Source organism: Phaseolus vulgaris, chromosome 8, assembly GCF_000499845.2.
Source record: "Phaseolus vulgaris cultivar G19833 chromosome 8, P. vulgaris v2.0, whole genome shotgun sequence".
Lineage (NCBI taxonomy): Eukaryota > Viridiplantae > Streptophyta > Magnoliopsida > Fabales > Fabaceae > Phaseolus > Phaseolus vulgaris.
The window spans coordinates 61,435,539-61,448,650 of record NC_023752.2 but is presented as its reverse complement, the minus strand read 5'-3'; the positions used below and the strand labels follow the sequence as shown (position 1 = coordinate 61,448,650).

At 32.8% G+C, this 13,112-nt stretch overlaps 2 protein-coding genes across 2 annotated transcripts; both read left to right on the top strand.

Moving 5' to 3' along the window:
* The first annotated feature begins 62 nt into the window (after window positions 1–62).
* On the top strand, window positions 63–6,494 carry LOC137824463 (uncharacterized). The gene is made up of 10 exons (XM_068630114.1): window positions 63–244; window positions 1,392–1,759; window positions 1,845–2,089; window positions 2,560–2,644; window positions 2,746–2,931; window positions 3,011–3,178; window positions 3,280–3,498; window positions 5,082–5,253; window positions 5,336–5,507; window positions 5,605–6,494. Exons 2-10 carry the CDS (start codon window positions 1,397–1,399, stop codon window positions 5,696–5,698), a joined length of 1,704 nt encoding a protein of 567 aa, XP_068486215.1. The 5' UTR covers window positions 63–244; window positions 1,392–1,396; the 3' UTR covers window positions 5,699–6,494.
* Window positions 6,495–8,779: 2,285 nt separating this feature from the next.
* On the top strand, window positions 8,780–12,249 carry LOC137827266 (cytochrome b561 and DOMON domain-containing protein At4g12980-like). Its single transcript, XM_068633545.1, has 3 exons — window positions 8,780–9,584; window positions 10,630–10,887; window positions 11,815–12,249. Exons 1-3 carry the CDS (start codon window positions 8,919–8,921, stop codon window positions 12,139–12,141), a joined length of 1,251 nt encoding a protein of 416 aa, XP_068489646.1. The 5' UTR covers window positions 8,780–8,918; the 3' UTR covers window positions 12,142–12,249.
* Window positions 12,250–13,112: the final 863 nt, after the last annotated feature.

Sequence of the window (13,112 nt, the reverse complement as noted above, 5' to 3'; positions counted from 1 at the left end):
TCAGTCAACCTTGAAAATTCTCAGTTTATCTAACATAATAAATCCATACCCATAAATACCCTTCTTCAGTTTTCACTAACACTTCTTCTAGGACCTTCCGAAAAACTCTTTCATCTCGGAAGCTCGCAGTCATAAACGAACTTCTCCCACAAGGAAAACCAATTGGTCTCCAACCCTATCGCCTTTTGTTTCAATTCACAGCATATGCTAATTTTCCCTTGTTTATGACACGTTCTGACAACAGGTTTTTCTCTTTTTTTTGGGGTTAGGAATTTTATAAACATCATTTGTTAAGTTGCATTTTGCTATTGTGCACATTCTGTTTTGGATTATTGATTCACTAGTAGTTATTGTAAGACAGAGCCGTAGAGCCTGTGACGACGATTTATTTTGGAATACCTAATGTTTTTCTTCTTGTGCCTATCAAGTGTTTGAAGGTATGCATGCAAGAAATTGAAAACTGATTTGTTTGCTGAAGCCTGACTTTTTTCTCTCCTTATTGGAACAATTCACATTCAGACAATTTCATTTCCTTGCAAAACCTCCTTAACAGGAAAAGATTTTAAACATGGGCATCCTTGGTGTATGCCTATGTGCTGAAAAGAGTGATATTTTTTTTCTCGAGCATGATATGCATGTGTTCTTGTTATATGTGTAATTAGGTTTCCTACAGAGATAAATTTCATTGGTATTAGACCATGAATATACGGTGGCTTAATGCATTTTTCAGAGTTTAATTTGGATTCTGTGGCAACCGATATAGACATAATACAAGCCATAAGGAGTGCAGTTGTTTTGTAACTCTACAGGATCCTAGTCCAATAATAGTACACTCTAAACAGTGTGCTGTTTCGGTTTTTATTTATAATTGGCATGAGGGCAGAAACAATTTACGCGTTATGTGACCACATTTCATCAGTTTTGGAACAGTCCAAATGATTACTTTATTACGTGTTGGTTAAACAAATACAGATAGATAACATTAATTAGTTAGTTAGGTTAGTTGGTTAAATAAATAAGGCATCTTGCTTGTAAATAAGAGGGGAGGTAGAGAGAAAAGATCTAGTCACTTTTTGATTGAATTGGCGCATTGGGAGATACTGACCATCAAATTTCTACAAGTTAGGCATAATATTTGATACCAGATACTATTCATGTGGTTGTAGTGAGTAGTCACTGCATTTTTAGCTTCTTTTCACTGTCTTATTGCGGCCCTTTGGTTAGATAAGAGAGAAACTTAACATTTTGTTGTCTTGCTGTCCATCTGTCTTATTTTTTTCTTTCTATTAGTGTTTATATTTGTAGGTGATTTGAATTTGAAGTTTAACATCCTAAATTGACCCTTTAACTAAGATTTTTTCTCTGCTATTGATTTCAAACTGCTTTTGGAGAGAACATGACATCAAAAAGGGAAAGGGAAGTTGTTGATAGAGTAGAGGATAAAGGGCTTGATAATGAATCAAAAAGGCAGAAGCTGGATGAGGATTCTTTATCCTCTCCTCCTCCAGTCTCCATTGCGAATCCACTTTCTGGGTTGGCTAATAATTATGCTGACATTGACGAGGAGGAAGAATATGTTCAAAGGGAAAGGGGTTCTATTAATGAGATGAGGAATGATGGGTCCCAGCACAATGGGCATAGATACGGAGAGGCTGATGATAGTGATAAAGAAGATGATTCACAATTATTTAGTGGAAGAAACAATCGTCAGGTTGAGGTTCGGAAGGATTGTCCTTATCTTGATACTGTTAATAGACAGGTATTTTACTTATTTTGTCCATTGTTGACAGTAATTTTACTTGTTTTCATGCATGTCTGATTTTTTATGACATTTATGCATGCAGGTTTTGGATTTTGACTTTGAAAAATTCTGTTCTGTCTCCCTATCAAATTTAAATGTGTATGCATGTTTGGTTTGTGGGAAGTATTACCAAGGGAGAGGGAAGAAGTCTCATGCATATACACATAGTCTGGAAGCTGGGCACCATGTTTATATCAATCTCCGCACTGAAAAAGTCTACTGTCTTCCTGATGGTTATGAAATTAATGATCCTTCATTAGATGACATTCGGCATGTCTTAAATCCAAGGTTACTCTAATTTTTTATTTGGCTGTGCTTGCTGCAGAAAAAATTTAGCAACATCTTTCTGTTTCTATGGTCATCAGCTGTCGGCTGGTGACTATGTTGATATTATAATCTTTTGTACAATGTGTGTCACTTGTTAGCTGGTTAGATTATTTATTTACCATTTGTCTCCCTAGAAAAGTGATTTTTATCCTACCTGGTAGCTCAAAATTAGTGCTAATTGATTTGTGCTTTGTATTATGTGTCATGAGTTAATATTTTTATCCTGACACCATGAAAGATCAAGCCTAAATTTTTCTCTAATTAAGAATCACATAGAAACATTTATGCATCCTTAATTAAGTTGCCATCATCATTATCGATTATGATTTCATGCTATTTTATGTTTTCATTACCTTGAATTCTTTAAATGATATTCATTGTCTATTAAAAAAGCATGGTCTACGGGCATTCATACAGTTCTCTATATGCAGACTCACTGCAAAAGAAGTTGAACAACTTGACAAAAATAAGCAGTGGTCTAGGGCACTTGATGGTTCTAGTTACCTTCCTGGAATGGTATATTTTTCACACATATAAAAATGGTATTTTTAATGTTATAGAAAGGTTGTTAGGTGTTTTATGGCCTACATTTACACTTTATACTATGACTTTTTCAGGTGGGACTTAATAATATCAAGGAGACTGATTTTGTGAATGTAACAATTCAATCCTTAATGAGAGTTACCCCCTTGAGGAATTTTTTCCTCATCCCTGAAAATTATCAACACTGTAAATCTCCACTTGTTCATCGATTTGGTGAGCTCACTAGGAAAGTATGGCATGCACGAAACTTCAAAGGACAGGTTTGTTTCTGATAAATTCATTGTATGGTATATTATTAGAATTTGATGGTGACTTGTCCATTAATATGTGTGCCAATAGGTCAGTCCACATGAGTTTCTACAAGCAGTGATGAAAGCCAGTAAGAAAAGGTTTCGGATAGGTGCACAATCTGACCCAGTTGAGTTCATGTCATGGCTGCTTAATACACTACATGCAGATCTTAAGACATCAAAAAAGAATAACAGCATAATCTATGACTGTTTTCAGGTTCTTTTTCGTCCACTTAATTTTCCTTTCTTTTGGTTGACATGCTGTTGCTGGCTGCAGCTATCCACTAGTCGTGTTTGTTGTTTTTACTGTGCTTGCAGGGTGAACTTGAGGTTGTGAAAGAGATTCCTAACAAAGGGGCCATTGATAAGAAAGAAAACAATGAAAACCAGAACAATGCTGAGAAACTTTTGGATGGGGTAAATGAGCGACATGCATTTGTCAAAGAAACTTCTAAAATGCCTTTTCTAATGTTAGGTTTGGACTTGCCACCACCTCCTCTTTTCAAGGATGTGATGGAAAAAAATATAATACCACAGGTACTGTTCCACCAATGCTATTGTCTTTGCTGCATGAGATGTTATAGTTGATAATGATATAACCTACATCGAGGGGATCTAAGTTGAAGTTTAAATCTTGTTATTTTGTCTGTGATTGTTATATCCGAGAGCCTTGTAAAAATAAGAAAATTGTGGATATTCATTTACGGAAGGATGTTTTAACATCAATGCTTGTAGGTAACTTATTGTAACTTTTAAACCATTATTTAAGAGCAAAATAAATAGTTTGTGAGATTTACTTGACTGATTTTGCCTTTTTTATACATCCTATACAGTAAATTTATCTTATTTTTTCATCATGTCCTTTGTGTTGGCTGTTTCTTATGCTATGTGCTGTGGACTGCATTTTGGCTGCCAATATGCTATTTACTATCTCACCTATACGCACATACATTTTGTTTCATGTAATGCATATTTTAATTTAGGAGACTTCAATGACTAATCTAAATTCTGCATTGATAATGGTTATTTTCAGCATTACTCACTACTTGCATTGATCTTGACAAAAAATTGGCTAATTTGATAGAAGAAAATTCATAGTTCAAAGAATACATCTGACACTGACCAATGACTTTTTGTGGTCCATGACACAAGAAATAACCTTCAAGTTCCGGTTGCATTCAAACTATACAGACTTAATACTGTCCATGACTTTTATGAGTGTGTAGAATAATTTTATGAGCAGCATGATCCACACATTTTTATGGAATGAAAGCCATGACTCTACTGTAATAACTGCTCTTTTTTCATTGTTAACGCATTATGTTATGGTCATTGGTCAGTATAAAATGATTTATCTTATTTGCTCTGTGAAATGTTAGTAAGAACCGTATTCTTTGTTTCTTTTAAAGTAATTGAAATTCCCCATTACACACTCCCATGAGTATACATGCCCCTAGTTGTATTTTGTCCTAGTTCCAATAAAATCCCTTTCCATGAGAGGACCCTTGTTTGGTTGATCTCCACTTGTTCTGATTCTCGTCACGAGCTTTCAACTTCCAATTATTTTACAACTTTTCTTTAAGCCTATATACAATATTATAGTCATTCTTCTCCTTGTCGGAAAACTTCAAAGAATATTTTTAAACACTAAAAATGACTAGGGAGACAAATTTTGAATACCTTTTCTGTACACTCATTTATCTATTTTGAACCACCTGTACACCCTTTGTATTTTGTAGTTGAAGTTCCCATCTTCTTATAGGGTAGGTTTATGCATCCATTTCAAAATATCTGCAAATACCATGGGGTAAATTACTCTCCTCCCCACAAACCAGTCATATCTTTTGTGTACATTTTAATTACTCAAGATTTATGAATTTAAAATGCACCTGTAATTATTTTACATACCCCCTAACATTGTAGTATAGTCTAGGTGGAATGATGTAAAGCTTTAAAGTAAAAATATTAGAGTTCCCTTTAGATCAAGGATAATTAGTTCAATTTGGAATTCCACATTTCCACTTGTGAACTTGAGTTTTGGTTTTTATGTTTATAGCTTTTTATTTTGAAGTTCTATCTGTCTGTTTTTTCCTACTTGCCTGATAAAGCTTGATTTTTAGGTTCCACTCTTTAACATACTGAAGAAGTTTGATGGTGAAACTATCACAGAGGTGGTCCGTCCTCATATAGCAAGGATGAAATATCGTGTTACTAGATTGCCTAAGTATATGATTCTTCACATGCGGCGGTTTACTAAGAATAATTTTTTTGTGGAAAAGAATCCTACATTAGGTAAGAATTTATAGTGCAATGTGTTGTAATTTGTTCATGTTAACACCCACATACTTCTAACTTCACCCTATATTTGCTTCAGTCAACTTTCCTGTGAAGAACTTGGAGTTGAAGGATTACATTCCCTTGCCAACACCAAAAGAAAATGAGAAATTGGGATCTAAATATGATTTAATTGCTAATGTTGTTCATGATGGCAAACCTGGTGAGGGTTTGTACCGGGTATTTGTGCAGCGCAAATCTGAAGAACTATGGTAAGTTCTATTTCTCAATAATATAAAAAATCCCCATAAATTTGAATGGATGTATGGATGTACAACAAAGACGTGGACTAAGACCTTGTTTCTTTAGGTATGAGATGCAGGATTTGCATGTCTCCGAAACACTTCCTCATTTGGTTGCACTATCAGAAACTTATATGCAGATTTATGAACAGCAAAGCTGAGTTTGAATCGTTTCCTTTGTGCACCACAACCTGAAGCACATTGTGCTGAAGGGTTGACTAACACTTATTATTTCATCTGGGAAGCTGACAAACAGTAACGAGCTTCAGTAGCAACTTCTCTCACAAAGAGAATCAATTGATCTCAAACCCTATCGCCTTCTGTTTCAATTCACAGCATATGCTGAGTTAGTGAGCGTGGCAAAACTCTATTGACAAGAGGTTTTTCTCTTTATTCGGGTAAGGAATTTTATAAGCACTATTTGTTTAGTTGCATTTTGTTATTGTGCAGATTCGGTTTTGGACTACACTGGATTATTGAGTCAGTGATAGTTATTGTAAGACATTCGTAGAGCCTGTGACGATATCAAGTGTTCGATGTTATGCATGAAAGAAATTGAAAACTGATTTGTTTGCTGAGACAATTCACATTCAGACAATTTCATTTCCTTGCAAAACCTTAACAGAAGATTTTGAACATGGACATGCTTCGTGTATGTGCTGAAAAGAATGATTTTTTGTTGTTGAGCATGATCGCATATGTTCTTGTTATACGTTTAATTAGATATCATACAGAGTTAAATTTCATTGTTATTAGACAATGAATGTACGTTGGCTTAATGTATTTCAGTTTACTTCGGATTCTGTGGTAATGGACATAGATATAATAGAAGCCATAGGAGTGCGGTTGTTTTGTAACTCTAGAGGATCCTGGTCCAATTGTACATTATTCTAAGCAGTGTGCTGTTTTGATTTTTCATTTATAATTGCCATGAGGGCAGAAACAATTTACGCATCATGTGCCACATTTCATCAGTTTTGGAACAACCCAAATTATTACTATATTATTTGTTGGCTAAACAAACATTAGTTAGTTTAGTTGATTAAACAAACAAAGCATGGGGAGGTGGAGAGAGAGGATCTAGTAATTTTTTGATGGAATTGGATTGTCTATTAAACGCTTGAAAGGATTGCCTAATGTTTTTTCAGAAAGGTTTTCTAAAATGTTATATAAATAGTAAAGGGAAGCAATGTGCTAGTATAGAAAGAGATAGTAATCACTAATTTTTATTTCTTTTAAATAACTTCATCCATGTCAATTCCCAAGTTATTATTTTATTAAAAAAATCAAATAAACTCATTCTATCTAATGCCAATTAGTTATTGACACTACAATCACACGCAAATAATTAATTAATATATTAATAGTAAACCAAAACTAATATAGATGTTATCTATGTACAAAATGGAGTTGTTTCAACATTAATGCAATTGATGTAAAATGTGTTACTTTTATAATACTTTTATAAAAGGAGAGAAGAATGGTGGCACGTGAGAGAAGAAGGCGATGATGCTTGAAAAAAAAATAAAAGGAGAGTGATGCTTAAGGGAAACAAAAGATGCAATGTTTTAAAGGAAACAAAAGATGCAATGTTTTCTTATGCTTATAGAAAATATGTTTACAAGTGACAACAATGACATTAGAATTTTTTAATAATTTTACATAATATATATTACTAAAAAAATTATATATTCCTGTAATGATGTAATGATATAAATAAATTTACGGGAATTGAAACCGTAGAAAATTTTAGAAGAATACTAAAATTCGTTATTTTTATAAAACATTAAACGTATTTATTAGTGTTAAAACGAAGATAATTAATTATAAAAAATACTCCATGATTAATTTATCTACATCTATATATATACACTAATGTTTTGCATTTATTTATATATTGCCCATCTTTCTATAATTATTTATAAAATGAACATGATAAAGAAATCGTTAATGTGACAATGTAGTGAGTGAGGCTAATAATGGGTTGTTTTTGTGTATTGCAACGCAAACTTTCCATGGAAGAGATGAAACAAATACGAGTGACTGAGTTGTAAAGTAAGGAATATAAGAATAAGAAAGGAAGTAAGAAGAAGAGGAGTGTGATAACTCCGGACAAAAAGTGAACGAAGGGAATTTCCTGCATATCACGTAAGCATATGTTCCAACTTGTGCTAAATTTAGTTTATCCTTTTTTAAAGCAATGATATTGCATAATACACGAGTTGTCACATTGCTTTTAGGGTCTTATTGCAGACTCACTTCTGTTTCAGTTCAAGCTCACTCAAGTTATGTCAAACTTTCTCTACACATTATAGCCAACCAAAGCAACGTTTAAATATGAAACTGCTAATTAAGCTGAATCAGCACAGCTTAATCGATCCTTACTAACCTAAAAATTGAACTGTAATATCATACTTAATTAACACGAGATCTCACATCGATTATAAATTGTTTTCGAACGGAGTTGGAACCAAAAGAACTATTGAACCACTTTTCGGTCAGTTTGCACCTCATTCCTTCCTCTCAAACGAACTCCTGCACTCTCGTTCTTTCACTCCTCCTCTTCGTGAAGTTCGGACTCGGATGATATCGGCAAACGACACTCTAATACTCAAGTCAAATTTCAGCATTCGACACTCACGACATTCAGTATTTAGTACCAGATGATTGCATATATACATGATTATTTGATATCTGTGTTTATTTATATAATTATTGTAGACCTTTCATTATTAGGCCTGATTAAGGACTTAACCTGTAATTAAGAATGCAGTATTTATTGCTTAACCTTTTATTAGCTCGTAAGTACTCCGCTTGAATGTGATAATTTCGGTCAACTCTAGACTTAATCCGTCCTATGGATTGACAAATTCAAAATAAAAAAATTTTATTAAATGGAAACAATTTTATAAAAGGTTATGTTATGCTTAAATTCTCCTTCTTAATACTATAATATTGGGTTAATAAAGTCACTTGCTATTGTGCAATTTTCACATCAACTTTGTAAACAGGGTTAAAGTAATATTTCTCTATCTCTTTACACAAGCTCACATTACACTAAAAGATTATTTCTTATTATGGTAGTTTTAGCACTTACAGTATACCAGAAAGCAATTCAGTAGTGTGTTTTTAGTCTTGTGTTTTCAACCTGTAATAATTCTTTTCAAAATTCTTATCCTCTTTAGGAAGCATGTCCCTGGTACCAAAGAGGATAAAAGAGAACTTGAAGACCAAAAGTGACCGTACCCAACTTGAAGAAGTCACGTCATAACCAAATCCACTGGTAACAAACACCATCATGAAGAAAGAGAACAACTTTTAAGCTATCTCTATATATCTCTATACATCGCAACAAAAACACCAACATCACAACATAAAAACATGAAAAACCAACAACAAAACATGTCACTGCCATTAACCATCTTCACACTGACCCTTCTCTCCTTCACCCTCGCTGCAAATTCCCAAGCCTGCACTGAAGCATTCTTCAAACTGGCCCAGAAAAAGAACATCTCAGACTGCAAGAGATTGCGCACTCTGGGGGCGGAGTTCGCATGGAACCTCCACGGCAACTTCTCCGGCAACAACTCCACCGTGGTGGACATCTTGTTCGGCGCCACACTCCAAACCCAACAAGGGTGGATAGGGTGGGGAGTGAACCCCGGAAAGAGACCAGAGATGGTTGGGACCAGAGCCATCGTGGCCGTCAAACGGTCCGATGGAACGTGGAGTGTGGACACGTACAACATTACGAAGGAGATCAGAAACGGGTGCAATCTTCTGCCGTCGAAAATTGGAATTGTGGTGAGTAAGTCGGTTGAGGAAGAGGCTGATAACATGCACACGATGTATGTTAGATTGAGGCTTCCCTCTGAAGAGTATAACGTAACGAGGCTGAACCATGTGTGGCAAGTTGGGTATGGTATCGAAGGTGGGCATCCCCATCGACATCCAACAACTCTCCGGAACGTCGACAGCACAGAGGTCATAGACTTGACTGATAGCAACGGCCGTAGCACTGGACAGTACCGGAGTTATCTTAGATCGGTGAGAATTATGTATTTTCTTCGCTTTACCTAATTGTTCTTGTCACACATATTTCATAACAGATAAGCTAGATAGAAACACTAGACACACTGAGATGCGTATAATTATGAGGATCCAACATTCTTTTTAAATGATGTGTCTGTCTTGGATACACGTATTATTATCTACACTCGTGTAGGACATATATTGGTAAAATGTCTAATTCAATAAATATTTGTTAAATTTCTAATAATTCAAGCATGATTTTAATACAACTTTAAATACATTAATTTTCTAAAAACTTTAATTTATTGTATAAATTTGCATTATGATTACAAAATTAAGGAAGAAATCCTTTTGACCCAGACATGAGAAACATCTTTATATTACAAAAAAATTGAAAGAGACTTGTGCACGTAAATTTTTATTGTTAATATATATAATTCATATAATATATAGATATGTGTTTTCGTGTCCTACATTTTAGATATTATATGTATCTATGTAGTGTCCGTATTAGTGTCTATACTACATAAACCTATAATTTCTAAAATGTAGAACATGGGACACGGATCTATATATTATATAATTATGAATCATATAAATTGACAATAAATATTTATGTGCACAAGTATTTTCAAATTTTTGTAGGAGAAAGATGTTTCTCATGTCTAGTTCAAAAGAATTTGTTCTTTATTTTTATAATTATAATAAAATTTTATATAATAAATTTGGGTTTTTAAAAAATTAATGTATTTTTCGTTTTTAAAATTGTGTTAGAACCGTGTTATAATTCTCAGAAGTTCAACAAAAAAATTGTTGAATTGGATTTCAGTCATACGTGTCTTACAAGTATTGATGTTCAATACATACACATCATTTAAGAACCGATAAGTAACTATTCTAATTTACCAATAAGTAACTATTCTAATTTTATCGAGTTGAGTTAAACTTATAATTGAATGCTTGCTTAATAATATTTTAATAATATTGTTACACAAATGAAGAGATTGGTATTATATATATTTATTATTTGTGATGGTTGGGTATGTTGTTTGAAATATAGATACATGGAGTGATAAACATTATAGGGTGGGGAACCCTGTTGCCGATTGGGATTATAATTGCAAGGTACTTTCGGGTGTTTCCTTTCAAATGCGAGCCACTGTGGTTTAACCTTCACATTGGTTGCCAATTAACTGGTTTTCTTGTTGGCACCACCGGATGGGCTATTGGGCTAAGTCTCGGACATTCTTCTAGATACTACACCTTCCACGATCATCGTACTTATGCCATTCTCATTTTCGTCTTTAGCACAATTCAGGTATTATTTCTCTTTATAATTTAATCTCGTTCATTGCCTTTGCCTCATCCTTAGTCCACTTGTGGATTCATTCCTTAGTAATTAGGTTTAGCTTTTAAATATTTAATTAATGTCATATGATTGCACCAACAACAAACTGCTACATACATGCTTAACTTTTTTAGTTTGCTATCTTTTTAGACTTACTTGTGTTAATTTTTTATACAAGGGTTCCCTCTATTGTAAAGTTTAAGTTCTTGTTTTCATTTTAATCACAACAACCTTTCGCTTTTTCACTTTCTTTGTCATGAATGACATTACTTCTTCTACCCAAGACGACATCAAACATTCCACAAACAACAAAATGATTTTTTTTTTAATAATAACATGTTTTAAAAGTGTTTTAAACGCATTTAGTATAATTGTATTCTAACAAATTATTTGACTATTTTTTATTAATAAATAAATAAATAATAGATATTTCAGAAATACCTCAATTCTTATACAAAATTCTTTATAACCTTCTTATTCTAACATTGCCTGTGACATATTAGCCTGTGACATATTCATATGTATATATAAATCATTACAAAACTCATTCAAATCCTTCTATCCATAATTAAAAAATCTAGTAACTTTTTATAGATTTTATACAAACTAGTGGCTCAAAACACCAATCAGTGAAAAAGTTATCCATCGAACTTTATTCACTACCCATGATCACGCTTTCAGTTGCACTATTGTATAAAATCTTATATGTTCTATCTGCCGCTTTTAAATATCTTCTTATGTCTTTACATTCCACCTATAACTATTATCCACAAATCTGAATCTGATTAAGACATTATTTGAGTACGTATTTACGTGTTGATTCTCATTGCATGCATTGATTGATTCGTAGAAATGGAACACAGTGATGTTGAGAGAAGTTTGGTTATTGATTTTCAGATGTTGGCTTTTCGGTTAAAGCCAAAGATGACGGACGATTACAGAAAGTATTGGAACATGTACCATCATTTTCTTGGTTATGGTCTGTTTGCTATCATAATCATAAACATATTCAAAGGAATTCGCATTTTGGAAGGAGGTGTTGAATGGAAGTGGGGGTACATTGGAAATCTTGCTTTTCTGGGTGCCATCGCTTTTGGCTTGGAGGTTTACACCTGGATTCGCTTCTTCATGCTCAAGCAGAAACAGAATCAAAACAAGAACCAGAACCAGACAGAACAAATTCAGGAGGAGCAGCCACCAAAACTCAATATAATTGCCAAATAATGTTGCCTCCATTAATAATGTCTATTACTTTTTTTGTGTTTTTTTTAGATATTTCATTGAGTTTTATTTAAATTTAAACAATGAAGTACATTATTCATTTCTGGATAATACCTGAGATTTTTATATTCTTTTCTTAACTAATTAGTTTCTTTTATTTATTTTTTTATAACTAGCAAAACACACATTCGTTCTCGCGACTGTATACATTTTTTTATTATTATTTATATATATTTTATTATTTGTACACTTATATTATTATGAGTATAAATTTATAATTTATTCCAATAAATACTAATAATATATATGAGAAGATATATCTAACCGTTAACTGATAATAAATAAAAGAGTCTAAAAGTAATTGGAAAAAAAAAATGAGCATAAATAATAAAAAATGATTTTCTTTCCTTTAACGTGGAAAAAAACCACGCTACAGGGCAGGATGAAGGAGTGATAATAATAAAATATTAACAGCATAAATAATAAATTAAACGTATTGAAATATTAACCGTTAAGTCGTTTTTTAAAAGTCTGGATTAATAATCAAATAATTTTTAATTAAAACAGTCTCTAATTAATATTCTCTTACCACTATTTCTTAGTAATATCAAATTATTATTAGTGCAAAAACATTATGTAATTAAAATCCTCCCATTTACATCCATAGTTGCATAATTATTGTTATAAAAAACAGATGATATTTTTGGAAATAAATATGTTGCATACTATATATATTCTTAGTCATTCAAAAAATGATGTAGAGTGTAAATATTATACTTAGTAGTTTTTTTTTTTTTTTTAAATCACCCATACATAGGATAAGCTTCTATAAGTAATATTTCCTCACCATTATTCTTGAGAAATCATTTTTTTTAGTAATAATACCGGATTCCACAGGTTACTATGAAGTTTGGACACATTTCTTTGACTCTCATAAAATACATATTGATGAAGTGTTCAATTTTAAAAAATTA